The sequence below is a fragment of the Salmo salar genome, chromosome ssa26 (genome assembly GCF_905237065.1).
Source record: "Salmo salar chromosome ssa26, Ssal_v3.1, whole genome shotgun sequence".
Taxonomy (NCBI): Eukaryota; Metazoa; Chordata; class Actinopteri; order Salmoniformes; family Salmonidae; genus Salmo; species Salmo salar.
The window spans coordinates 26,779,130-26,805,665 of record NC_059467.1 but is presented as its reverse complement, the minus strand read 5'-3'; the positions used below and the strand labels follow the sequence as shown (position 1 = coordinate 26,805,665).

The 26,536-nt window shown below is 44.2% G+C and overlaps 1 protein-coding gene across 4 annotated transcripts in view; it reads left to right on the top strand.

Annotated features, from left to right (window-relative positions):
• Positions 1 to 26,536, top strand: part of dennd2b (DENN domain containing 2B) — an 87,716-nt gene that overhangs the window by 23,418 nt on the left and 37,762 nt on the right. For 3 of the 4 annotated variants that reach the window (XM_045708823.1, XM_045708822.1, XM_045708825.1), the window contains exons 2-4: positions 2,256 to 2,354; positions 13,721 to 15,019; positions 17,840 to 17,991. In XM_045708823.1, coding sequence (XP_045564779.1) covers positions 2,281 to 2,354; positions 13,721 to 15,019; positions 17,840 to 17,991 — 1,525 coding nt within the window. In that variant the 5' untranslated portion in view covers positions 2,256 to 2,280. Of the gene's footprint in view, positions 1 to 2,255; positions 2,355 to 12,747; positions 13,131 to 13,720; positions 15,020 to 17,839; positions 17,992 to 26,536 lie in introns of those variants that run through there. The other variant, XM_045708824.1, reaches the window with a different exon arrangement.

The window sequence follows — 26,536 nt, the reverse complement described above, 5'->3', positions numbered from 1 at the left end:
GGGTTGTTTCAGTGCTGAGACTGTATTTTAGATGAGAGTTGCATTTGAAGGGGGGAAATTGTGCATGAACATGTGGGCATCCAGGGACTGTTAATGGTGAAATGACGGCGTGGTCATTTACATTTACGTCATTTAGCAGACGTTCTTATCCAGAGTGACTTACAGTAGGGAGTGCACACATTTTCATACTTTCTTGGTACTGGTCCCCTGTGGGAATCAAAATCCCAACCCCGGCGTTACAAGTACCATGCTCTACTAACTGAGCCACACGTGATCACGGGTTACTAACACAGGTTCCTCTGGGTGCTGATGTCTGCGATGTCATGGACACCACAGAATGTGTGGCGTTATAGAGAGAAGCGTTGAAGAAACAACACATTTGATCTGAACATCCATTTCAACACAATAAGACATGAATATATAATGAAGATGTTTTGGTGAAATGATGATAATGGCAATGATATGAACTACATTATCAGGCAGAGAAATATGCAAGACTGTCATTACCCTTTGATTGAATATAATGTTGATCAGAGTAGTGTAAATGTGATGGCCCGTTTGGCTCACATGCAGACTAGACCAAGCATGCACGTGCGTCCGCCATCAAAATATCAGGTTGAAATATCAACATGAAATCTGAACCAGCTATATTAATTTGGGGACAGGTCGAAACACATGAAACGTTCATGGACATTTAGCTCGCTAGCTTGATGTTGCTAGCTAATTTGTCCTCGGATATAAACATTGGGTTTTATTTTACCTGAAATGCACAATGTACTTTTTTTCTGGATCTTTGTAGAATTTTGACCCATTTTGAGTCTCTACTCCGACAGTTAATCCACAGATGAAAGGGGAAAAATGGTTCGTTTCTAGTAATCTCTCCTCTCTTCTTCTTTTTCTGTCGACTTTATATGGGGGTTGGCAACCAACTTTAAGGTGCATTAACACCACCAACTGGAATGGAGTGTGGACCTCAGTTCATCTTTCAATCACCCACGTGGGTATATGTTCCTAAAAACCAATGAGGAGATGGGAGTTCTATTTTAGCGCCTGGCTACGCAGACGCTGGTTGAAGCACGCGAGCAGTTTGAATGAAATGATTGAATAACATGTATGTGTAAATGTATTTTGCAACGCTTGCGCACGTAGCGCGGGCGATGTTGTCATCATGTCAGTCAGATCAGAGAAACATGTCTCTCTCCCTGTTTAGCCTGAGTCCTCAGAGCCTTCAGCAGCACACAAACTACAAGCCCCTAAAACTAAAATCTGCAGTAAAACACAGCCAGGCTTTTTTTTTCTAGCCCTCTTGGTGAACACGTTCATGGGAAGAGAGCAAGTCTGTTAGTCTTGGCTGCTCTAGTCAAGCAGAGACGGAGACAAACACACATTCCAATCAGAAGGGGATGGAGTGTCTCCTCTCTTTAGTTGGCTCTGTGCTTTGTTTACCATTACTGGCTATTCTTTCCCACTTCAATCTCAAACAGCGATTTTAAGGGTGCACCGTAATTACAATCTAGAGACCGTGCTCTGTAATTTCTTTAATTCTACCTTTTAAAGTTTTGTGCTCTAAATTGATGGGAAAACAATGGAGTGAGATTGAAGGTTTCTTTTAAACGAGCCCAGAACTCCTGTCCAACTGGCCTGAATGATTCAGAAATATTTCTGCCGTTTCTGTGACAATCAAAGTCATTTGTCTTCTGTTGTGAGACTTCAGGGACCATTCTCGTTTGGAGCGGTGACCTCATGATTACTGTATTCCCATGAATTTGTATGAGAAGAGAGAGAGAGGGGTGCTGGATTAACAGCAGAGCCTAGAGCACAGATGAGTCCCTCACACAGCACAGCCCTTTCTCTCCTTGGTTGTTGTACTTTATGCTCTGGTGTTTACTCACACTGTTAGGAATCCAGTGAAGTCATCCATCTGATATCTGATATGGCACTTCCATGGCTGAGGTTAAGCTCCATATTTGTCATGTTTTTGGCCAAATATGCACAGAGCACATTGACCCACTTACACTCTCAAGGTCTCAAATTCAAGCGTGAGTGTTTTGGGTAACGCTTTATTTCACATAACAAATGTTCTTATTACCGCAATATATTAACAGTAAGTAATGAATTGTTGTGATTTATAAACAACATGTACACGGCTACAAGTATACCCTCACCCAAACAATCACAAAGACTTCAGTCTGTTGGATGTATTGTCCATGTTACGGCTGGGGAGTTTCATGTGTTGTATCCTGTCTGTCTATCAGGCGTGTGGGCGGTCCGAGGGTGACGATGACTGCCAACAAAAGTTCCAAGGCTGCACCCCGAGCAAGAGGGGCTAATGTGCCCCGGGACATCCCCGACAGGTCAGTGACATCACCACCAACCTCTAGGCCAGGGGGAGGGGGAGGGACAGGGTGGATGGGAAGGAGATGGCTCTCAACATGCACTATGATGTCAGTAATAACCAGTGCAGGTGCTCATATCCTTTATTGCCTCAGTCAGGACATTTTCTTCAGGGAGGAAAGCTATTTTTGTAAATCTGTACCGTGGGATCCCACTATGTGTCTGTGTTGAGTGATACACTGCATACAGTAGGTGACATGGCTCATCAACCCACAGTTGTTAGCGTTACGCAATTATTAATAAGGAAGTACTGATTGTATTCTGCAGTATTCTGTCTGCCTTTTCTGTAGAGCTACAGGGATAGGACTAGTAGTATCTGCTTTTGTAAGCCATCCTCTACATTCTGGAATAGGGCCCCATTCAACAATAAACTCTTTGTGGTCTGAGGAGAGGCTTGTTTGAGTTACCATGTTGAGAGATGACATCTTCCTCCTGGAACAGAGAAACAAACAGGGCTCGTAATGAAAGTGCTGGCAATAGACTGTTCTGTTTTGTGATCAGTCTTTCCCTTCAACACTATATATACACACACTGTGTCCACTGAAACTAGGCTTAGAGTGAAGATTTAAGATCTACAGGAACTGGCATCAACAGGCATGGAATGCTTACATCGGACTCACAGGGGTGCAACTGCAAGCCTTCACCATCTGCTACTTGGTGTGTAGTCTGTCAGGATGTTAGTTTACCAAGTGGTACATGTCCTTGTATAACACAGCAGTCAGTGGCTATGGCTCTGACATGTTTTAGTTGGATCTCTTATGTGAATAACTTTGAGAAAGACTGCCAGTTGGAAGCTAGCTACAGCCCTGACTGGTACATTGACCCAGTGTGAAAACACCATAGCCTGTGAGGAGTTTAAACATGACTACCACTGACAGATATATTTTTTAAGATAAATAGATTTTGTGCTGAGTAGTTGTTTTTCTGTTACCTCACCACGTCTCCTGAGTTAGCGCCTTTTTTTCTAAGAGTGTATCTATCTAGAACCTAAAAAAGGTTATTCTGCTGTCGCTATAGGAGAACCCTTTGAAGAACCCTTTTTGGTTCCAGGTAAAACCTTTTTGGGTTCCATGTAGGACCCTTTCCACAGAGTGTTCTACATGGAACCCAAAAGGGTTCTACTTGGAAACAAAAAGTGTTCTCCCTGGAACCAGAAAGGGTTCTCCCATGGGGATACCCGAAGAACCCTTTTGGAACCCTTTATTTTAAGAGTGTAGTTAGCCCTGGTCTCCTTACGATAATCTACTCAGGTTACATCAAGCGTTTGAATCTAATAATTGTACCCCATCGCTCATCTAACAACCCCATTCGAGATAAAGACAGTTCTCTAGAAACAATAACACTCCCTATCTCTGTTACCATCAACACTCTACACAGTTCATTATGTTTCTATCGTTTTTTACAAATTAAAAATTGCACAAAATTAAGATGGATTTAAGAGAAGAAACTATCATTTATGCACAGAGAGAGCACCGTTATATACTTGCCCCCACCTTCCCACAAGTCTCTCTACCCCCCCCCCCAAAAAAAAAATTATGATTATGTCGGTAAATCACTTGGCAGGAAAGAATTCTGAGAAGACAACTTCTCAAAAGATCTGGGAGGGGTGCAGCAGGGCTTTGATGGGCACTTCTTTTAATAGAAAAGATTATTGCTGAGAAAATAAATTAAGTCACTGGAAAGCTGGATATAAATCTATAAAAAGGTAAAAGGAAATGAAATAAAACACATTTATGAGAGGTAGAGGGAGTGTGTCTTGAGGGTGAAGCTCAAAGTGAAATGGAGCGGATGTAAATGTCTTCTCTCTTTTTTTCTTTTTGAAAATCTATTTATTTATCTGGGTTACTGGAAGCCCTCCTGTTGTGGCCCGGTCTATCAACAGAACAGGAAGTGACCTGTGGTTGATATGATGTGCCCTGGCTGGAGGACAGTGGGTCCAGGACCCAGAAGCCAGGCCCTAATTGGCACCCAGCTCAGTACATGTGTGGCCGCCACAGTTGAAGCTGCCCAGCGCCAGAGCCAGGCTTGTTTTAACTGGCCCAGTCCTGACCACCAGAACACCCCCACAGACCCCAACCACAACGCAGCTATCCATACTGGAGAATTCTGCACTTGATGTTTTCCTTTTGTGTGAAAAGGAACTTACAGGGGCTTAATACTGCAGTCAAACCAGCTTTTTATGACTCCTGGAGTAATCTTGGCCAAGGCGTGCCTAAGGGGGTATTTTTGAATGTGCGCTGTTATTCTACCGGCTGATTGCATATGGGGTGTTTGAATCGATATATTACATAGGGTCTGTTGCTATTTGAAATACATCTACAGTGATTTTACACTGGGGCAGTTTTGACTATCACAATGTTATGGCTGCTGCTAGGTCAAACAAGAACCAGACTAAATTTAGACTAAACTAAAATATAAACACAACATGCAACAATCAACTATTTTACTGAGTTACAGTTCATATAAGGAAATCAGTCAATTGAAATTATTTTTTTAGGTCCTAATCTATGGATTTCATCTATGGGCAGGGGCACAGCCATGGTTGGGCCTGGGAGGGTATAGGCCTGCCCACTTGGGAGCCATGTGTAACGCAGGTCAACTAATGTTGAATACTTGTTATCACATTTCAGGTAAGACCCAAATGCAGACTGTGTTGAAGTAACAATGTTTATTACAGCAACAGGGGCAGGCAAATGACAGGTCAAGGCAGGCAGGGGTCGATAATCCAGAGTAGTGGCAAAGGACGACAGGCAAGCTCAGGCAGCGTAGTCGGGCAGGCGGGCTCAGAGACAGGACAAGCAAGGGTCAAAACCAGGGGGGCGAGGAAAAAGCGAGACTGGGGAAAAGCAGGAGCTGAGAAAACCGCTGGTTGACTTGACAAACAAGACGAACTGGCAACGGACAAACAGAGAACACAGGTATATATGCACAGGGGATAATGGGGAAGATGGGCGACACCTGGAGGGGGGTGGAGACAATCACAAGGACAGGTGAAACAGATCAGGGCTTGACAATTGTTACCAGTGAGATCCAGCAACCAATCATATTATATTGTGATATGTTTAAGTTTACAGCAATTATTTTTTTTTTTTTTTTTTTCACCTTTATTTAACCAGGTAGGCAAGTTGAGAACAAGTTCTCATTTACAATTGCGACCTGGCCAAGATAAAGCAAAGCAGTTCGACAACATACAAAAACACAGAGTTACACATGGAGTAAAACAACATACAATCAATGATGCAGTAGAAAAAAATAAGACTATATACAATGTCAGCAAATGATGTGAGATAAGGGAGGTAAAGGCAAAAAAATGCCATGGTGGCAAAGTAAATAAAGTATAGCAAGAAAAACACTGGAATGGTAGATTTGTAGTTTGAAGAAAGTTCAGAGATAAAATATAAATAATATGGTGCAAAGGAGCAAAATAAATAAAATAAATAAATACAGTAGGGGAAGAGGTAGTAGTTTGGGCTAAATTATAGATGGGCTATGTACAGGTGCAGTGATCTGTGAGCTGCTCTGACAACTGGTGCTTAAAGCTAGTGAGGGAGATAAGTGTTTCCAGTTTCAGAGATTTTTGTAGTTCGTTCCAGTCATTGGCAGCAGAGAACTGGAAGGAGAGACGACCAAAGGAGGAGTTGGCTTTAGGGGTGACCAGAGAGATATACCTGCTGGAGCGCGTGCTACAGGTGGGTGCTGCTATGGTGACCAGTGAGCGGAGATAAGGGGGGACTTTACCTAGCAGGGTCTTGTAGATGACCTGGAGCCAATGTGTTTGGCGACGATTATGAAGCGAAGGCCAGCCGACGAGAGCGTACAGGTCGCAGTGGTGGGTAGTATATGGGGCTTTGGTGACAAAACTGATGGCACTGTGATAGACTGCATCCAGCTTGTTGAGTAGGGTATTGGAAGCTATTTTGTAAATGACATCGCCGAAGTCGAGGATTGGTAGGATGGTCAGTTTTACGAGGGTATGTTTGGCAGCATGAGTGAAGGATGCTTTGTTGCGAAATAGGAAGCCAATTCGAGATTTCACTTTGGATTGGAGATGATTGATGTGAGTCTGGAAGGAGAGTTTACAGTCTAACCAGACACCTAGGTATTTGTAGTTGTCCACAAATTCTAAGTTAGAACCGTCCAGAGAAGTGATGCTGGACAGGCGGGCAGGTGCAGGCAGCGATCGGTTGAAGAGCATGCATTTAGTTTTACTTGTGTTTAGGAGCAGTTGGAGACCACGGAAGGAGAGTTGAATGGCATTGAAGCTCGTCTGGAGGGTTGTTAACACAGTGTCCAAAGAAGGGCCAGAAGTGTACAGAATGGTGTCGTCTGCGTAGAGGTGGATCAGAGATTCACCAGCAGCAAGAGCGACATCATTTATGTATACAGAGAAAAGAGTTGGCCCAAGAATTGAACCCTGTGGTACCCCCATAGAGACTGCCAGAGGTCCAGACAGTAGGCCCTCCGATTTGACACACTGAACTCTGTCAGAGAAGTAGTTGGTGAACCAGGCGACGCAATCGTTTGAGAAACCAAGGCTACTGAGTCTGCCGATGAGGATGTGGTGATTAACAGAGTCAAAAGCTTTGGCCAGGTCAATGAATACGGCAGCACAGTATTGTTTCTTATCGATGGCGGTTACGATGTCGTTTAGGACCTTGAGCGTGGCTGAGGTGCACCCATGACCAGCTCTGAAACCAGATTGCATAGCGGAGAGGGTGCGGTGGGATTCGAAATGGTCGGTAATCTGTTTGTTAACTTGGCTTTCGAAGACCTTAGAAAGGCAGGGTAGGATGGATATAGGTCTGTAGCAATTTGGGTCAAGAGTGTCACCTCCTTTGAAGAGGGGGGATGACAGCAGCTGCTTTCCAATCTATGGGAATCTCAGACGACACAAAAGAGAGGTTGAACAGGCTAGTAATAGGGGTTGCAATAATTTCGGCAGATAATTTTAGAAAGAAAGGGTCCAGATTGTCAAGCCCAGCTGATTTGTAGGGGTCCAGATTTTGCAGCTCTTTCAGAACATCAGCTGAATGGATTTGGGAGAAGGAGAAATGGGGGAGGCTTGGGCGAGTAGCTTTGGGGGGTGCAGTGCTGTTGAATGCAGTAGGGGTAGTTAGGTGGAAAGCATGGCCAGCCGTAGAAAAATGCTTGTTGAAATTCTCAATTACAGTGGGCTTATCGGTGGTGACAGAGTTTCCTATCCTCAGTGCAGTGGGCAGTTGGGAGGAGGTGTTCTTATTCTCCATGGACTTTACAATGTCCCAGAACTTTTTAGAGTTGGAGTTGCACGAAGCGAATTTCTGTTTGAAAAAGCTAGCCTTGGCGTTTCTAACTGCCTGTGTGTATTGGTTTCTAACTTCCCTAAAAAGTTGCATATCGCGGGGGCAGTTCGATGCTAATGCAGAACGCCACAGGATATTTTTGTGTTGGTTAAGGGCAGTCAGGTCTGGGGAGAACCAAGGGCTATATCTGTTCCTGGTTCTAAATTTCTTGAAAGGGGCATGCTTATTTAAGATGGAGAGGAAGGCATTTTAAAAAAATAAACAGGCATCCTCTACTGACGGGATGAGGTTATTACAAATCTATTACAAATCATCTGTCAGAAGCTGCATGACGAGCAGTTTATTTTGAGCCAATCAAACTCAATATTCTCTCTTAGTCCCTCTCCTAACCTCACGCTCTACACCAGTGGGCTCCAACATGTTGAAAAAGGAGCTAGAATGGAACGTGAAGAGCTACCGCCATTCTATGGAAGAAAAACTACGTTTCAAATCGAAGTGAGAAGTTGAACAAAACTGAACTAAAAAGACAAAACCAGATATTAACACTTATCTATCCGAACGTACTGTGAAGGAGTTGGAGGAAAGATTGACCCCGGGATTTGGTTAGGTTTAATAAGGAGAACGAGTGTCAGTATTGTGGAGGTGAGGATAGAGTCAAGCGCAGGACACAGAACTGAGTAAAATAACGTACTTCACTCTAGGAAAACTCATAAGTCAAAATCCACGCAGGGATAAACAATCCTGACAAAAAACAACTAACACGTCGACAAGAAAACAATCATGCACAAAACATAATGAGAACCAGAGGGTTAAATAGGGAAATAATCATAACGAGATGGGAACCAGGTGTGAACAATCAAGACATAACAAATGGAAAAAGAAACGTGGATCGGTGGTAGCTGGAAAGCCGGTGACGATGACCGCCGAACGCCGCCCGAACAAGGAGTGACAACGAGCTGCTAGCGATTAGACTAGCTAAGCTATTGCTAGCGTTTTGTGCGTGTTCATACAGAACCTAGCATACGCACAAGCCGTTAACATTTAGGCTACCTCAGCTATCGATCAATTGAAGTAGCAAACATTAGTGATCATGCTAATCCTGCATGGCGAACTATTTTAGTTTTCATACTTTTATAAAATGTGATTAGCTATTATCATAATCCATGTTGGTACACAGTTATGTTTTAGATTACTTTATAAGAAATGGTGTATAGGTGTAAGCACTAATACTTTCCATTTGCCCAGGCTAGTCTATTGTTCAGTCCACGTGAGCCTGGTTCTGTAGTGTAAAGTCCTTTGCATGTCCCCGGCTAGATTGTTTAGTTCACGTGAGCCTGGTGCTGTAGTTAAAGTGTAAAGCATTTTGACTACGTTTTATTTTCTTATTCCTGTAAGAGATTAAAGCTAAGACCTATATTAATGTTTATATGGAAGGTGCTCATGTTATATATAGTGTGTGATCCTGTTTGTAAAACAGGTCAGATTTTTTTGAGTGGATTCAGTTCCACCAAGGATGGCGAGCCGCCCGAACCCAGGACATCCATGAGAAAATTTGCATGCAAAGAGGTATTTTTCCTTTTCCTTGGAGGACATTGAATTTGCACTGCCATACAAACGGTCTGGTAGGACTCTTTGTTGCAAGACATCATTGCACCATACACTGCAGTGGGGCTGTCATAAGCATATGCCACATTTAAACACCTTACTGTGTTTTTTGATATGCAGTCACTCAAATTTGATTCCATCTCATAGTGGTTTATAAGTCAGTATTTGTGAATTGGGTTGTGTTTTTCTGTGGATTCGGATGTGGAGGTTCTGGGCTGGCATGGTTGCACGTGGTCTGCAGTTGTGAGGTTGGTTGGACTTACTACAAAATTCTCTAAAATGATGTTGGAGGTGGCTTATGGTAGAGAAATTAACATTACATTATCTGGCAACAGCTCTTGTGGACACTCCTGCAGTCAGCATGCCAAATGCACACTCCCTCAAAACATCTGTGGCATTGTGTTGTGTGACCCCAGCACAAGGTGCACCTATGTAATGATCATGCTGTTTAATCAGCTTCTTGATATGCTACATCTGTCAGGTGGATGGATTAAATTGGCAAAGTAGAAGTGGTCACTAACAGGGATGTAAACAAATTTGTACACAAAATGTGAGCGAAATAAGCTTTTGGTGCATATGGAACATTTCTGGGATCTTTTATTTCTGCTCATGAAACATGGGACCAACACTTTACATGTTGCGTTTATATTTTTGTTCAGTATACAATGTGCATTTAGAGCAATACTGTGTATATAAACCGTACAGTTTGATTTAAAGGTCATTAGCAATAATGTTTCCCCAGCAGGAGCTTATTGTTTAACATTGATCCATCAAAATGCTTTCTAGATATATTCTTATAAATTAATGTGGCAAATCAAAACTACATGTACATTTAATTACAGAACTGATCAATGGGGTTCAACCTTGAGAATGTTGGCTACTAAAACTCATCTGTCCTCTTGCTATTTTCACCCTTGTTTGGTCTTTATCCATTTGCTTTCCATTGAAACCATATCGCATATGTTTCCATTTTAGACACACTGGATAATTGGACATAACTTTGGACTTTTACCACAGTCAACTGGAACGTGATCTAGCTAGCACTATTCTGCAAAATGATGATGTATGAATAACTTCATCCAGGACACTGCTCATTATGGTCCTGGACTAGACTTAAACCGTGTCCAGGAAACTGAACCTATGAGTCCAGCCTCTGGACTGGGTTTAATGAGAGCGAACCCTGAGTCCAAAGCAGGCATGCGGGGCCAGTTTCACTCCCCTCTGCCTCATTATGAGAAACCAAGCAGTTTCAACTGGAGAAGTTAGATACAGTAGTCCCTCAGAGATAATCTGTAGTGATCTGGTTCTCATACATATACTGTACATCCCTATGGCATTGTTCCTACATGCTGATTGATGGTATGGGTTAATCTATCAAGTTCCACTGGTTAACTCACTTACCAGGAGCCATTTTAGTGGAGTATCATACACTGCCTTCAGAAAGTATTCACACCCCTTGACTTTTTCCAAATGTTGGTGTGTTACTGCCTGATTTTAAAATGTATTAAATGTAAATAGTTTTTGTCACTGGCCTACACACAATATTCCATAATGTCAAAGTGGATTGATCTTTTCAGAAATGTTTACAAATTAATTAAAAATGAAAATCTGAAATGTCTTGAGTCAATATGTATTCAACCCCTTTGTTATGGCAAGCTTTATAGTAATACATTCAGGAGTAAAAATGCACTTAATAAGTTGCATGAACTCACTCTGTGTGCAATAATAGTGTTTAACATGATTTTTTAATGACTACCTCATCTCTGTACCCCACATACAATTATTTGAGGTCCCTCAGTCAAGCAGTGAATTTCAAACAGATTCAACCACAAAAACCAGGGAGGTTTTCCAATGCTTCGCAAAATAAGGGCACCTATTGGTACTTGGGGACAAATAAAAAAGGCAGACATTGGATATCCTTTTGCGCATGGTAAAGTTATTAATTAGACCTTCGATGGTGTATCATTACACCCAGTCACTACAAAGATACAGGCGTCCTTCCTAAACTCTATTACCGGAGAGGAAGGAAACCGCACAGGGATTTCACTTTAAAACAGTTAGAGTTTAATGGCTGTGATAGGAGAAAACTGAGGATGGATCAACAACATTGAAGTTACTCCACAAAACAAACCTAATTAACAGAGTGAAAAGAAGGAAGCCTGTACAGAATAAACATATTCCAAAACATGCATCATGTTTGCAACAAGGCACTAAAGTAATACTGCAAAAAATGTGGCAAAGCAATTACCTTTTTGCCCTGAATACGTATTATGTTTGGGTCAAATCCAACACAACACATTGCTGAGTACCACTCTCCATATTTTCAAGCATAGTGGTGGCAGCATCATGTTATGGGTATGCTTGTAATCGTTCCGGACATGGAAGTTTTTCAGGATAAAAAAGAAACAGAGTGGAGCTTAAGTACAAGCAAAATCCTAGAGGCAAACCTGGTTTAGTCTGCTTTCCATCAGACACTGGGAGATTAATTCACCTTTCAGCAGGACAACAACCTAAAACACAAGGCCAAATCGACACCTGACTTGCTTACCAAGAAGACCGTGACTGTTCCTGACTGGCCAAGTTACAGTTTTGACTTAAATTTACTTGAAAATCTATGGCAACACCTGAAAATGGTTGTCTAGCAATGATCAACAACCAGTTTGACAGAGCTTGAAGAAGTTTTGAAATAATAATGTGCAAATGTGGAATTAATTTGGAATTCAGGCTGTAACACAACAAAATGTGGAATAAGTCAAGGGGTATGAACACTTTCTGAAGGCACTGTAAGTGAAAGACTTATTGTCCCTCATATTGTTATTTGTTCAATAATAGGCCTACCCTACACTCTTAGAACTCTTACCAGGTAAAACCCAAAAAGGTTTTACCTGGAACCAAAAAGGTTCTACCTGGCACCGAAAAGGGTTCTCCTATGGGACAGCTGAAGAACCCCATTTTCTAAGAGTGTATGTTGAGTATGGGAAATTGACCTTCATATGTGTACAGTTCAGTAATGCTATTGAACTGGCTCCATTTAATTTATTATATTTACATTATGGCTTAATCAAGCTTTAAAGGGCGTTCTTTAGTTAATACCTAACTTTTCCTATCTTGCTGCTTTCTTCAGTTCTTTGGGCTGTTACTATAATGACAAAACCTTTCCTGCTTTCCAAACAGACTGTAGGGGCCTAAGTATAGGTGTGTTCTCTCAACTCTACTGGATTTGAACCCGTAATGCTTGTTTAGAATTTAGAATGTACAATTTGAATTGTTTGAGAATGAGGCAGGCCACTTGGACATAGCAGTTTGTCAGGAGGAGTTACGTCACTGACACAGTGAGTCAGAGACAGCTCTCTCCCCAGTAGTCCCCACCCCCGTGTGAAAGACAGAGCCCAGAGTTGTGAAGAGATCTGTCCCAACCTGCACCTCGGATCACAGCCATCACTTCCTCCTCCCAGCCCAGCCCAGCTCAGCTCACACTTGTTATTCTAACCGTTGCTAGCTGTGACATCAGATCCCCACCACCGCCTTGGGTTTCGCAAGCCTCAGTCAGGAGCCAAGTCCAGAAAGTTCCCAAAGTCTTCTGAGTGGGGTAGAAACGGAAGAGTCAGAGATGGGTGAGAAAGAGTGTGTTTCTCTCTGTGAAAAGCCCAAATGAGGTCAGCAGCAGGGTGTTTTATCCACATTGCTCAGGATTGAGCAGCAGCAGCGTTGCGTTAGCGGTGGTGTGAGGTGAACAATGACCAGTCTGTAATGAGCCAGGGGGCGGCCCAGTGTCCACTCTGTGAGGCTGTTAGCATCAGGAAACACAGACAACTCTCCCAGGACTAGTGTGGTAAGCTGCTGATGAAGGTAAGACCTAAGAGCATCTCATCTGTCTCTCAGCGTGCTGTGTTCCCATGGCTTTGTGTGTGGCGTCTACATACATTCTACCCAAATCATTTTAATAATGTGGAAAAATCCACGCATGCATTTTTACTGTTGATATGTATTTGCTTTGGCGTCGAACAGGGATCCCATACTGCCAAAGTTATGTCACATTACTGGGTATTTTCCATTGGTTATTTTACATGAGTGGTCAAAGTTTTCATGTTGCCTATTATCTTAGAAATACATTCTGGCGTTGAAGGGCTTTCCTTTCTTTTCTTTCTTCTCTAAAGAGAGTTTTTTCCCCCTCTGTTGCCCTGTAAACTTTAGCTGCTATGATTAATCTTCCACTGGTAAGCTGAACACACCTGAGGTAACCACTGGTATTCCACGCCTAGTTTCTCTCAATGTGTAGTCAACAGTGTTGAGAGGAATTCACAGCAGCTCTCAGCGCCAGACTCTTCCGAGCTGTTTAGTGAGCTAAATTATTATTTTGGTATTTGGGAGCAAATAAAGTAACGTTGTAAGGAATGGTATCATGATGTTTCTGAACCCCCCCCCTACTCTCGTTCCAGGTGCCAGTCTGCGTCCCCACCCCCCATTCTCTCTGCCACACAGGGGCGGTGCCACGCCCCGCTCAGCGACAGCGAGGACAACAGGCAGCACGTCAGATACGTCAAAACAGACGGCAGACTCTTGGGCCGGGCCGGCTGGAGCAGCAAGACCGCTAGCCTCTGCAGCGGAGCCTCCCTCTCCTGTGACTTACCGTCCCAGAGCCGACTTACCAAGTCCAAGAGCATTAGCTGCCTGGACAACAAGCTCTCCATCTACAAGCCCTCTGGTGGGGCTCAGGTGGGTCAGGAGGCCCAGGGGGGCCAGGAGGAGCAGAAAGAGAACCAGAAACAGGAGGACCTTCCAGGGGGAGTTGGACTGAGTGGTGGTCCCCTGAGCTGGAGCACACTCTCCCTGGGACCTTCGACCAACCACGGCCACAAGCGCACCCTCTCTCTCAGCCGCCCCGTGTCAGGGGCATCCTCTGTGGCCATCCGTAAGAAGATCTCAGAATGGGAGTGCAGGAGGGTGGCTCTGCCTAGGATGAGCCTGTGTCTGGAGAAGAGGCCTGTAGGTGAGCGTGTTGGCGGCAGCGAGGGCTGCCCCAGCCTCCTCCCCTCACCTTGCAGTGAGAAGACCTTTGACTTCAAGAGCATCCGGAGGATGAGTACGGCTTTCTCAGAGTGCTCCTACCCAGAGACGGAGGAAGAGGAGGCAGCCTCAGACAGGGAGTGTCTGGGCCGCTTTCAGAAGAGGCCAGGAAAGACAGACTCCTCTGCGTTATTCCTGAGCTCCCTGTCTGCTCGGAAGGAAACGTCTGCTGTACTCAATCGGATACAAAAGATTGAGAAGGTGCTGAAGGAGAGCCCCAGCCAGCCACCGCGGTATCTTAGTAACTGCTATGCACCAGACAAAACGAGACAGAAGTTTTTTCTGATAGGTGGGGTCGAGGACTTGGACAGTAGGGGCACCAGTAAACGCAGCAGTATATGTTCCGTGGCCACAGAACCAGACGCCCTGCCGGCCTCTGATAAACTCTCCAGACAGAGGTTCAGTGTGAGCTCAACCCGGTCAGAGACCGAGAGCCCAGAGCCCCCCTGTCAACAGACCCCAGGGGGCATGCCAGTCAACCCCCTGCCCAAACCTAAGCGCACCTTTGAGTACGACGCCAACCGCAACCACAAGGGAATGTCGCCAGTCAACGGACTACCTCCTGGCAGTGCCTCTGAGGAGTCACCACCCCTGCTGCCCACCACCCCAGCCCCCAACATGACGCGAAATCTGACAAAGGACGGGAGCTCCCCCAAGAGACTCCAGGACAGGTGAGAACAGTCACATCACCTCTAGACGTGTACGCTCTTAGAAAAAAGGGTTCCTAATAGGTTTTTCGACTGTCCCCATAGGAGAACCCGTTTTGGTTCCAGTTAGAACCCTGTTTGGTTCCAGTTAGAACCCTTTTAGGTTCCGTCTAGAACCCTCTGTAGAAAGGGTTCTTTCTACCTGGAACCAAAAGTGTTCTACCTGCAACCAAAAAGGGTTATTCAAAGTGTTCTCCTATGAGGACAGCCAAAGAACTCTTTAAGGTTCTAAATAGCACATTCTGTTCTAAGTGTAGTCTTTTGTTGTTATGGCATGTGTCAGTAAGTCCACGGTTCAGTGAACTGATGTTTTTGTGTTGTGCTTAGTGCATTCTCAGACAGTAAAAACATGTGTATCTTATCCCCCGGGCCCTCCTTCCCCCTCAGAATCAGCCATGCTGATCAAACAACATGGCGAACAGGAGATGCTGATTTATGTAGCTGCAAAACAAAACATGGGTCCTGCAGGCTGCAGTAAAAACAGAGAGGCAGTGAGTTTGTTGAGTTCCTTTCTGAGAGTTGCACTTGGACGGCTAGAACATTTATTTGTCTTGGATTTGTAAATGTCTTTAACATGTCCTGAGAATGTTTTTTAGGGAGGTAAGGATCATAGACCAAGCGTTTACTTTGTTGGTGTTCAAGTGTATTAAATGATTGGCCTTTTGTCTGGCTCTGGCTGTAGTCAGATGGACAGTAGAGAGGCCTCGCTCACTTCGTAGTGATGCTGCTAACTGAAATGGTTCCACCAAGTCTGCCTCTGTTCAGCGTTTGATAATAAGCAGATAAACATTGAGTCTGCTGTTCATTTTCTCAAGGCCTCAATGTTTTCCTGCATTAGAAAGACAGTATTTTTTGGCTTCATATGAAGAGGATCGCATTGTTCTATTGATATTGTTCATGGCTTTTGTTTTTTCTAATTTGATTTGTCTAGAATGTTGCCATTGAAATGGAATATGTTAAATTCAGTTTCTGCTGTTTTTCCAGTGTTATTTTGTAAGAATGCCAGGCTTTCATTGAACAAACATCAAGTAGCCTAATTGCAACACAAACTAATTGCAAATGTCAACTACATTAGACAGGGCATTGTGTATCTTAGTATAAGGCCAGGTAACAAAAGTCTGCTGTCTGTAAGAAACAATCAAAGTATTACTGTAAATAGGTCTATAACACAGTGCACTGTAATAATGGTTGATATAGCACACCCTTAAATATCACTACTCAGCTCCAGCCAAACTGTTCATGTCCAAGACCATCAATTGTTCTATCCTTGAAATCCAACAGATTTTCAACAACGTTCCAAGTAACATCAAAACAGGACTGTATTCTTCTTATATCATGCCTGTTATTTAGCAAAGGCCTACAGTATAGTGTCTTGCCAGTGGACATCCCAAGGTTCCCAGTGTGCCTCCTCATCCTTCTTCATTATGTTGCTATAGAGCTGTGCAGTACAGGCAGCTATTAGCCTGTTATGTCTTTCTGGAACACTTGATATTGTTTATTACCCTCGTTCTTTATCCCCCTTTAAATTGCCTTCAGAGCACAACTTGTTTAGGCCAATGACTGAGGGCAGGGCCTTGCCAGATCCTCTTGATGAGCGGGGAGGAAGAGATCCTTTAATGTCCCTGACTTGGAGTCAGTGTTTAACATTCCTGCGGCAGAGGCAATTTCAGAGCATGTTTAAAAGCCATGAGCCGTCAATGGAGCAGGACAGCAGGATAGCAGGCGTGATCTCACTGATCTAATGGAGGGACACTTCCCCTGTCCTGTCCTGAGCATTCAGAGTCCAGACACACACAAGCTGTCATGCTGTGTACATACGTACAGTACACAGAACTCCAGAAAATGTTTGGGTTGGTGGGAAATAAACAGGAAATGACTTTGTGATTGGAGCACATGTTGCTGTCAGCGTAATTAGATTAGGGGTGCTCTGAACCAGTGTTCCAGGTTCTCTCTCTCTCTCTCTCTCTCTCTCTCTCTCTCTCTCTCTCTCTCTCTCTCTCTGTTTAATTGGCAGCTTCATAGAGGGCTGTTGAGGGATGAGGCATATTTGGGTCTCATTGGAGCAGTGGCTTTCATCCTCTCAGGTGGTCCTCGTTGATTGTAATCGGCCAGTAGAGGATGTCAGGATGGAATGAACCAGACCCTCTAGACTGCAGCTCTCCTCTCCACTGTCTCAGCACACAGCCATGCATGATTAAATGCCATATTCTTTTCAGCTTTTTTCATCCTTCCTCCCTGTTTCTTGTTTCTTCCCATCTTTCCCTCCCCCTCGTTCGCTGTCCACGCTCTTTTCCTCTGTGATTCTCCCTCCATCAATCCCCTCGCTTTCTCTTTCTGACTCGCTCTCTTTCTGACTCTCTCTTTCTGACTCTCTCTCTCTTTCTGACTCTCTCTTTCTGACTCTCTCTTTCTCTCTCTCTCTCTCTCTCTCTCTCTCTCTCTCTCACTCTCTCTCTGAATCTCTTTTTTTCTGACTCTCTCTCACTCTCTCTCTCTCTCTCTCTCTCTCTCTCTCTCTCTCTCTCTCACTCTCTCTCTCTCTGAATCTCTTTTTTTCTCTCTCTCACTCTCACTCTCTTTCTCTCTCTCTCTCTCTCTCTCTCTCTCTCTCTCTCTCTCTCACTCTCTCTCTCTGAATCTATTTTTTTCTGACTCTCTCTCTCTCTCTCTCTCTCTCTCTCACTCTCTCTGAATCTCTTTTTTTCTGACTCTCTCTCTCTCTCTCTCTCTCTCTCCCTCTCTCTCTCTTTCTGACTCTCTCTCTCTCTCTCTCTCTCTCTCCAGGGAGTCATGTGAGTTGGAGAATGCTGCCAGCCTGGCCTCCTCGTACCCGTCCTCTCACACAGAGAATGGCACTGTTTCCACAGAGACCCGCAGCAGCAGCCGGCCCAGCTCCAAAAGCACTTTAGAGGAGAACGCCTATGAGGACATAGTGGGTAAGCATGGTGCTGTGTCTGGATACCTGAGGATAACTCAGCCTGACCTGCAACACTTACTGATGCATTGTAATTCAATGAATAACCAGGATTTTGAAAGCCAAACTCTGTTAGTGACTGCTGATGCAAGCAGTAATTCCAAAATCCTATCACACACTTTGTAGATTTCTAGAGAGGTCTGATTGTTGGCCACTCTCTCATATCCTCACACTCTCAGCTGCCACGTAGACTGGATTGTCTTTATTCTGAAGGATGGCATGAAGATGTGTGCTGGTTTCACCATCAACTCCTAATTGTTATGGACTGATAACAAGTATTTCTTTATATGCTATAAGCTCTGTTTGTCTGTCTCCAGACAATGGTTATGTGGGAGCCAGCAACAACAGATGGGTTATATAATGCTAGCTGGCTTTCCCCTGGTTAAAAGGAATTTGACAGTCATGGTGTACATTTATACCCCATCTGCTTTCTATTGGACAATCCCAAATAGTTGACTGAAAAACTCTCAGGGCTTTTCAAAAATCAATGCTAGATTTATACTTCATATTCCTGCTTTATGTTTATTCAGCTCTGTATGGTTATGTAAAGAAAATCTGATCATCACTCACTCTTCATTATCAGGCCATTCCTTGAGACAAAGAATGGCACTCCTCCGTTTACTGGATTCAATTGTAAGATTACTCTGTGGCTTGGGAAAATGTCAACTTGATATGCCTCAGCTAAAGCCTAGACCTAGCACTAAAGCTAATTTCACATAAATCAAGTGTTCGACAGTCTCACAAGGAATTGTTTTCACAAAATTGGGGGAATATCTATCCTCTAACAAGGACTTTTGACCTCCTGATAGTTTTAGTAACATGGAAAACTACAATATCACAGTATAAGCAAGACCAACTCTAATTTCTCTGTATTGAGGGTGACAAAGTACAAATGTATGCCAAATTCCTTTCCAGTAATAAACGTCCTGAGGACTGTGGACAGTGAAAAGGCTGGTTCTCCTGAGGTGTTTCATGTGGCAGCGATGTCTGTCACGTCTCACCCGGCCCTTCTCGGCCCCTCCACTATAAATCTCCTTCCTGCTCATCAGGCTTGAATGTGAGACCCAGTAAAAGAATGGGGGCTGACATGTTTTTAGTTGGAAATTAGAGATTGAGTGTTGGTTGACATATGTTTGTAGCCTTTGAGCATTTTTTTTTGCAAGCAAATGGGTCAAATTAAGACTGTAATGGCCACATTTCTCCCTCATACATGGTTGACTCTCTTCCTCTATTCGTCCTCTATGGCGTTTTATTCAGTCTCTGAAGATGACCAATGGTTCCAGGCAGAGCATGAATCGGTGGCCGCGAGGGGACCCGGGGGACTTTCATGCGTACCCCAACAAAGAGTCCATTGTTCGCCGGTCAAACACCTCTAGTATGGGATCGGCGATGCGGTCGAAGGCATTTTGGCTGAATGATGATTAGTTACAGAGAAATACATTGCCTCTGTGAGCTGTCCCTCCCCAGTGATCCTGGCTGCTCCAGTCTAAAGTAGGCCTAGCTGGCTCTGATCACGGCATGGAATGGCGGTCTCCACCACCGCTAAGCAGCGGTTTACAGGTCAGATGTTCCGTTGGAGGCAGCAGCCACAGCAGTGGGAGATAAGCCATGTTCTAGTCCCTCTCCGCTCGTATTTCAACGTGTAGCAGCCCAGACACTTTGGACTCAGACACACACAGCCCTTCTCGAAGCATTTAATCAACTATGTGAGGAGATCATAGCTGTCTGAGGCAGTAGCACACTGACAATGAGTACATTAAATAAAGACTCTTCTCAAAATCAAATCAAATTTAATTTGCCATATGCGCTGGATACAACTGGTGTAGACTTTACTGTGGAATGCTTGCTTACGAGCCCTTCCCATCATTACAGAATTAAAAAATAATAATACAAATAGTAACATAAGAGGAATAAAATAAAATACACAAGAATGGAGCTGTATACAGGAAGTACCAGTACCAGATCAATGTGCAGAGGTATGTGGTATTTGAGGTAGATATGTACCTGAATGCAGGGTAAAGTGACTAGGAATCATGATAGATAATAATAAGACTAAAATATAGAACAGAGTAGCAGCAGCATATTGTGTGTGTGTGTGTGTGTGTGTGTGTGGGTTTTGTGTTGGAGTGTATATGAGTGAGTGTGTGTGTGTATATGATCTGCGTATATTTAGTCCTAGTGAGTGTGAATATGGTGTCTTTATATAGTCTAGTGAGTGTGAATATGGTGTCTATATATAGTCTAGTGAGTGTGAATATGGTGTCTATATATAGTCTAGTGAGTGTGAATATGGTGTCTATATATAGTCTAGTGAATGTGAATATGGTGTCTATATATAGTCTAGTGAGTGTGAATATGGTGTCTATATGTAGTCTAGTGAGTGTGAATATGGTGTCTATATATAGTCTAGTGAGTGTGAATATGGTGTCTATATATAGTCTAGTGAGTGTGAATATGGTGTCTATATATAGTCTAGTGAGTGTGAATATGGTGTCTATATATAGTCTAGTGAGTGTGAATATGGTGTCTATATGTAGTCTAGTGAGTGTGAATATGGTGTCTATATATAGTCTAGTGAGTGTGAATATGGTGTCTATATATAGTCTAGTGAATGTGAATATGGTGTCTATATATAGTCTAGTGAGTGTGAATATGGTGTCTATATATAGTCTAGTGAGTGTGAATATGGTGTCTATATATAGTCTAGTGAGTGTGAATATGGTGTCTATATGTAGTCTAGTGAGTGTGAATATGGTGTCTATATATAGTCTAGTGAGTGTGAATATGGTGTCTATATATAGTCTAGTGAGTGTGAATATGGTGTCTATATATAGTCTAGTGAGTGTGAATATGGTGTCTATATGTAGTCTAGTGAGTGTGAATATGGTGTCTATATATAGTCTAGTGAGTGTGAATATGGTGTCTATATATAGTCTAGTGAGTGTGAATATGGTGTCTATATATAGTCTAGTGAGTGTGAATATGGTGTCTATATGTAGTCTAGTGAGTGTGAATATGGTGTCTATTTATAGTCTAGTGAGTGTGAATATGGTGTCTATATATAGTCTAGTGAGTGTGAATATGGTGTCTAGATATAGTCTAGTGAATGTGAATATGGTGTCTATATATAGTCTAGTGAGTGTGAATATGGTGTCTATATATAGTCTAGTGAGTGTGAATATGGTGTCTATATATAGTCTAGTGAGTGTATTTTTTATTTGTTTATTTCACCTTTATTTAATCAGGTAGGCCAGTTGAGAGCAAGTTCTCATTTACAACTATGACCTGGCCATATACATGGTGTGTATATATAGTCTAGTGAGTGTGTATATGGTGTGTATATATAGTCTAGTGAGTGTGTATATGGTGTGTATATATAGTCTAGTGAGTGTGTATATATAGTCTAGTGAGTGTGTATATGATGTGTATATATAGTCTAGTGAGTGTGTATATGGTGTGTATATATAGTCTAGTGAGTGTGTATATATAGTCTAGTGAGTGTGTATATGGTGTGTATATATAGTCTAGTGAGTGTGTATATGGTGTGTATATATAGTCTAGTGAGTGTGAATATGGTGTCTATATATAGTCTAGTGAGTGTGTATATGGTGTGTATATATAGTCTAGTGAGTGTGTATATGGTGTATATATAGTCTAGTGAGTGTGAATATGGTGTCTATATATAGTCTAGTGAGTGTGTATATGGTGTCTATATATAGTCTAGTGAGGGTGTATATGGTGTATATATAGTCTAGTGAGTGTACGTAGGGTCAGTGCAAGTGTACGTAGGGCCTTCCTCTGACGCCACCTGATATAGAGGTCCTGGATGGCAGGGAGCTCGGCCCCTGTGATGTACTGGGCTGTCCACACCCCCCTCTGTAGCGCTTTGAGGTCAAGGGCAATGCATTTGCCATACCAAACGGTGATGCAGCCAGTCAAGATGCTCTCAATATTACATTTGTAGAACATTTTGAGGATTTGAGGGACAATGCCAAATCTTTTCAGCCTCCTGAGGGGGAAGAGTTGCTGCCATGCCCTCTTCACGACTGTGCGGGTGTGTGGCAACCATGTTAAGTCCTTAGTGGACGCCAAGGAACTAGAAGCTCTCGACCCGCTCCACAACAGCCCAGTCAAAATGGATAGGGGCGGGCTCTCCCCTATTTCCCCTATAGTCCACGATCAGCTCCTTGGTCTTACTGATGTTGTTGTCCTGGCACCATTATATTTACATTTTACATTTACGTCATTTAGCAGACGCTCTTATCCAGAGCGACTTACAAATTGGTGCATTCATCTTATGATATTTACAATGCTACATCTATATATTTTTTAAATTAATTAATTAATAAAAAAAAATTTTTGGGGGGGTTAGAAGGATTACTTTATCCTATCTCAGGTATTGCTTAAAGAGGTGGTGTTTCAGGTGTCTCCGGAAGGTGGTGATTGACTCCGCTGTCCTGGCCTCGTGAGGGAGCTTGTTCCACCATTGGGGTGCCAGAGCAGCGAACAGTTTTGACTGGGCTGAGCGGGAACTGTGCTTCCGCAGAGGTAGGGGGGCCAGCAGGCCAGAGGTGGATGAACGCAGTGCCCTTGTTTGGGTGTAGGGACTGATCAGAGCCTGAAGGTACGGAGGTGCCGTTCCCCTCACAGCTCCGTAGGCAAGCACCATGGTCTTGTAGCAGATGCGAGCTTCAACTGGAAGCCAGTGGAGTGTGCGGAGGAGCGGGGTGACGTGAGAGAACTTGGGAAGGTTGAACACCAGATGGGCTGCGGCGTTCTGGATGAGTTGTAGGGGTTTAATGGCACAGGCAGGGAGCCCAGCCAACAGCGAGTTGCAGTAATCCAGATGGGAGATGACAAGTGCCTGGATTAGGACCTGCGCCGCTTCCTGTGTAAGGCAGGGTCATACTCTGCGAATGTTGTAGAGCATGAACCTACAGGATCGGGTCACCGCCTTGATGTTAACGGAGAACGACAGGGTGTTGTCCAAGGTCACGCCAAGGCTCTTAGCACTCTGGGAGGAGGACACAATGGAGTTGTCAACCGTGATGGCAAGATCATGGAACGGGCAGTCCTTCCCCGGGAGGAAGAGCAGCTCCGTCTTGCCGAGGTTCAGCTTGAGGTGGTGATCCGTCATCCACACTGATATATCTGCCAGACATGCAGAGATGCGATTCGCCACCTGGTTATCAGAAGGGGGAAAGGAGAAGATCGATTGTGTGTCGTCTGCGTAGCAATGATAGGAGAGACCATGTGAGGATATGACAGAGCCAAGTGACTTGATGTATAGCGAGAATAGGAGAGGGCCTAGACCTGAGCCCTGGGGGACACCAGTGGTGAGAGCACGTGGTGCGGAGACAGATTCTCGCCACGCCACCTGGTAGGAGTGACCTGTCAGGTAGGACGCAATCCAAGAGTGAGCCGCGCTGGAGATGCCCAACTCGGAGAGGGTGGAGAGGAGGATCTGATGGTTCACAGTATCAAAGGCAGCAGATAGTTCTAGAAGGATGAAAGCAGAGGAGAGAGAGTTAGCTTTAGCAGTGCGGAGAGCCTCCGTGACACAGAGAAGAGCAGTCTCAGTTGAATGACCAGTCTTCAAACCTGACTGATTTGGATCAAGAAGGTCATTCTGAGAGAGATAGCAAAAGAGCTGGCCAAGGACGGCACGCTCAAGAGTTTTGTAGAGAAAAGAAAGAAGGGATACTGGTCTGTAGTTGTTGACATCGGAGGGATCGAGTGTAGGTTTTTTGAGAAGGGGTGCAACTCTCGCTCTCTTGAAGACGGAAGGGACGTAGCCAGCGGTCAAGGATGAGTTGATGAGCGAGGTGAGGTAAGGGAGAAGGTCTCCGGAAATGGTCTGGAGAAGAGAGGAGGGGATAGGGTCAAGCGGGCAGGTTGTTGGGCGGCCGGCCGTCACAAGTCGCAAGATTTCATCTGGAGAGAGAGGGGAGAAAGAGGTCAAAGCATAGGGTAGGGCAATGTGAGCAGGACCAGCGGTGTCGTTTGACTTAACAAACAAGGATCGGATGTCATCAACCTTCTTTTCAAAATGGTTGACGAAGTCATCCGCAGAGAGGGAGGAGGGGGGTGGGGGGGAGGATTCAGGAGGGAGGAGAAGGTGGCAAAGAGCTTCCTAGGGTTAGAGGCAGATGCTTGGAATTTAGAGTGGTAGAGAGTGGCTTTAGCAGCAGAAACAGAGGAAGAAAATGTAGAGAGGAGGGAGTGAAAATATGCCAGGTCCGCAGGGAGGCTTGTTTTCCTCCATTTCCGCTCGGCTGCCCGGAGCCCTGTTTTGTGATCTCGCAATGAGTCGTCAAGCCACGGAGCAGGAGGGTCGACCGAGCTGGCCGGAAGGATAGGGGACATAGAGAGTCAAAGGATGCAGAAAGGGAGGAGAGGAGGGTTGAGGAGGCAGAATCAGGAGATTGGTTGGAGAAGGATTAAGCAGAGGGAAGAGATGATAGGATGGAAGAGGAGAGAGTAGCGGGAGAGAGAGAGAGCGAAGGTTGCGACAGCGCAATTCCATCTGAGTAGGGGCAGAGTGAGTAGTGTTGGAGGAGAGCGAAAGGGAAAAGGATACAAGGTAGTGGTCGGAGACTTGGAGGGGAGTTGCAGTGAGATTAGTAGAAGAACAGAATCTAGTAAAGATGAGGTCAAGCGTATTGCCTGCCTTGTGAGTAGGGGTTGACGGTGAGAGGGTGAGGTCAAAAGAGGAGAGGAGTGGAAAGAAGGAGGCAGAGAGAAATGAGTCCACTTGGGAGAGATGAGGATTTCAGTGCCACCACCCCGCTGACCAGATGCTCTCGGGGTATGCGAGAACACGTGATCAGACGAGGAGAGAGCAGTAGGAGTAGAAGTGTTTTCTGTGGTAATCCATGTTTCCGTCAGCGCCAAGAAGTCGAGGGACTGGAGGGTAGCATAGGCTGAGATGAACTCTGCCTTGTTGGCCGCAGACCTGGAACTCCACGTGGGTCATGCGCGCTGGGACCACCTGGTTAGAGTGGCAGCAGCCACGTGGTGTGAAGCGTTTGTATGGCCTGTGCAGAGAGGAGAGAACAGGGATAGACAGACACAGTTGACAGGCTACAGAAGAGGCTACGCTAATGCAAAGGAGATTGGAATGAAAATTAACTAAACAACTGGGGAAGCGAGAGAGCAGGGCCTCCCTCACTAACCTTTCACTGAAACACTCAAATATAACTCTTCCAACTTCCACTTTAGGAATTATAATGGATGTAAACTACAGTGGTTCAATGTTTCCAGGAATAGGCTCAAACTTAGTTTATTCAGCTAGATAACTTGGTACAGTATTCTTCCATGAAACCCACCCAGTGCACCGTATCCTATGACACCGTAGCTAACTAGCATGCTAGCATCCAATAACACACGGTTAGCACCAATACTTGGTTACAACAAACTACCAATGGATCATTTGTGTCCGTGTCTAGTTCCTTTCATAACGCAGAAGTAATTAAACGTTGGCTAGCTAACACAAAGTCAGTCCTGCTAGCTACACAAGTGGACTACACATCTCGAATGTTCAGAAAGTTAAGCTTACGTTGCAAAAATCTTATTGACTAAAATGATACAGTACAGCTAGCTGGTAAAGTTGGCTAGCTAGCAGTGGCTACGTTGTTGACTTTGTTTGAAAATGTAGCTGGCTAGCTAACCTCGATAGTTTCTCTGTACTACACCTTTATCTTTGATACAAAGACAACTATGTAGCTAGCTAACATTACACTAATCAAATCGTTCCGTTGTAATGTATTTAGTTTCTACAGTTCTGCTAGTTGGTAAAGTTGGCTAGCTAGCAGTGGCTGTGGTGTTGACTTTGTTTGGAAAACGGCGTCGCTGCGAACAAATATAGCTGGCTAGCTAACCTTGTTAGTTTCTCTAAACTACACCTTTATCTTTGATACAAAGACAGCAAAGACAACTATGTAGCTAGCTAACATTACACTAATCACATCGTTCCGTTGTAATGTATTAAGTTTCTACAGTTCTGCTAGTTGGTAAAGTTGGCTAGCTGGCAGTGGAAGTGGTGTTGACTTTGTTTGGAAAACGGCGTCGCTGCGAACGAATATAGCTGGCTAGCTAACCTTGTTAGTTTCTCTAAACTACACCTTTATCTTTGATACGAAGACGGCAAAGACAACTATGTAGCTAGCTAACATTATAGTAATCAAATCGTTCCGTTGTAATGTAATGTAATGTAATGAAATGTAATATTACCTGCGGAGCGAAGTACAGCACGACTACTCACTCCAGCTCCAGAGACACTGCTAAGTCTCTGACCTCCTTCCTGTAGGCTGTCTCATCATCGTCCATGATCAGGCCTACCATTGTCATGTCATCAGCAAACTTGGTGATGGTGTTGGAGTTGTGCGTGACCACGCAGTCATGGGTGAACAGGGAGTACAGGAGGGAACTAAGCACACACCCCTGAGGGGCCCCGGGGTTGAGGGTCAGCCTCAACCCCAGTTGCAGAGGGAGGGGTTCAGTCCCAG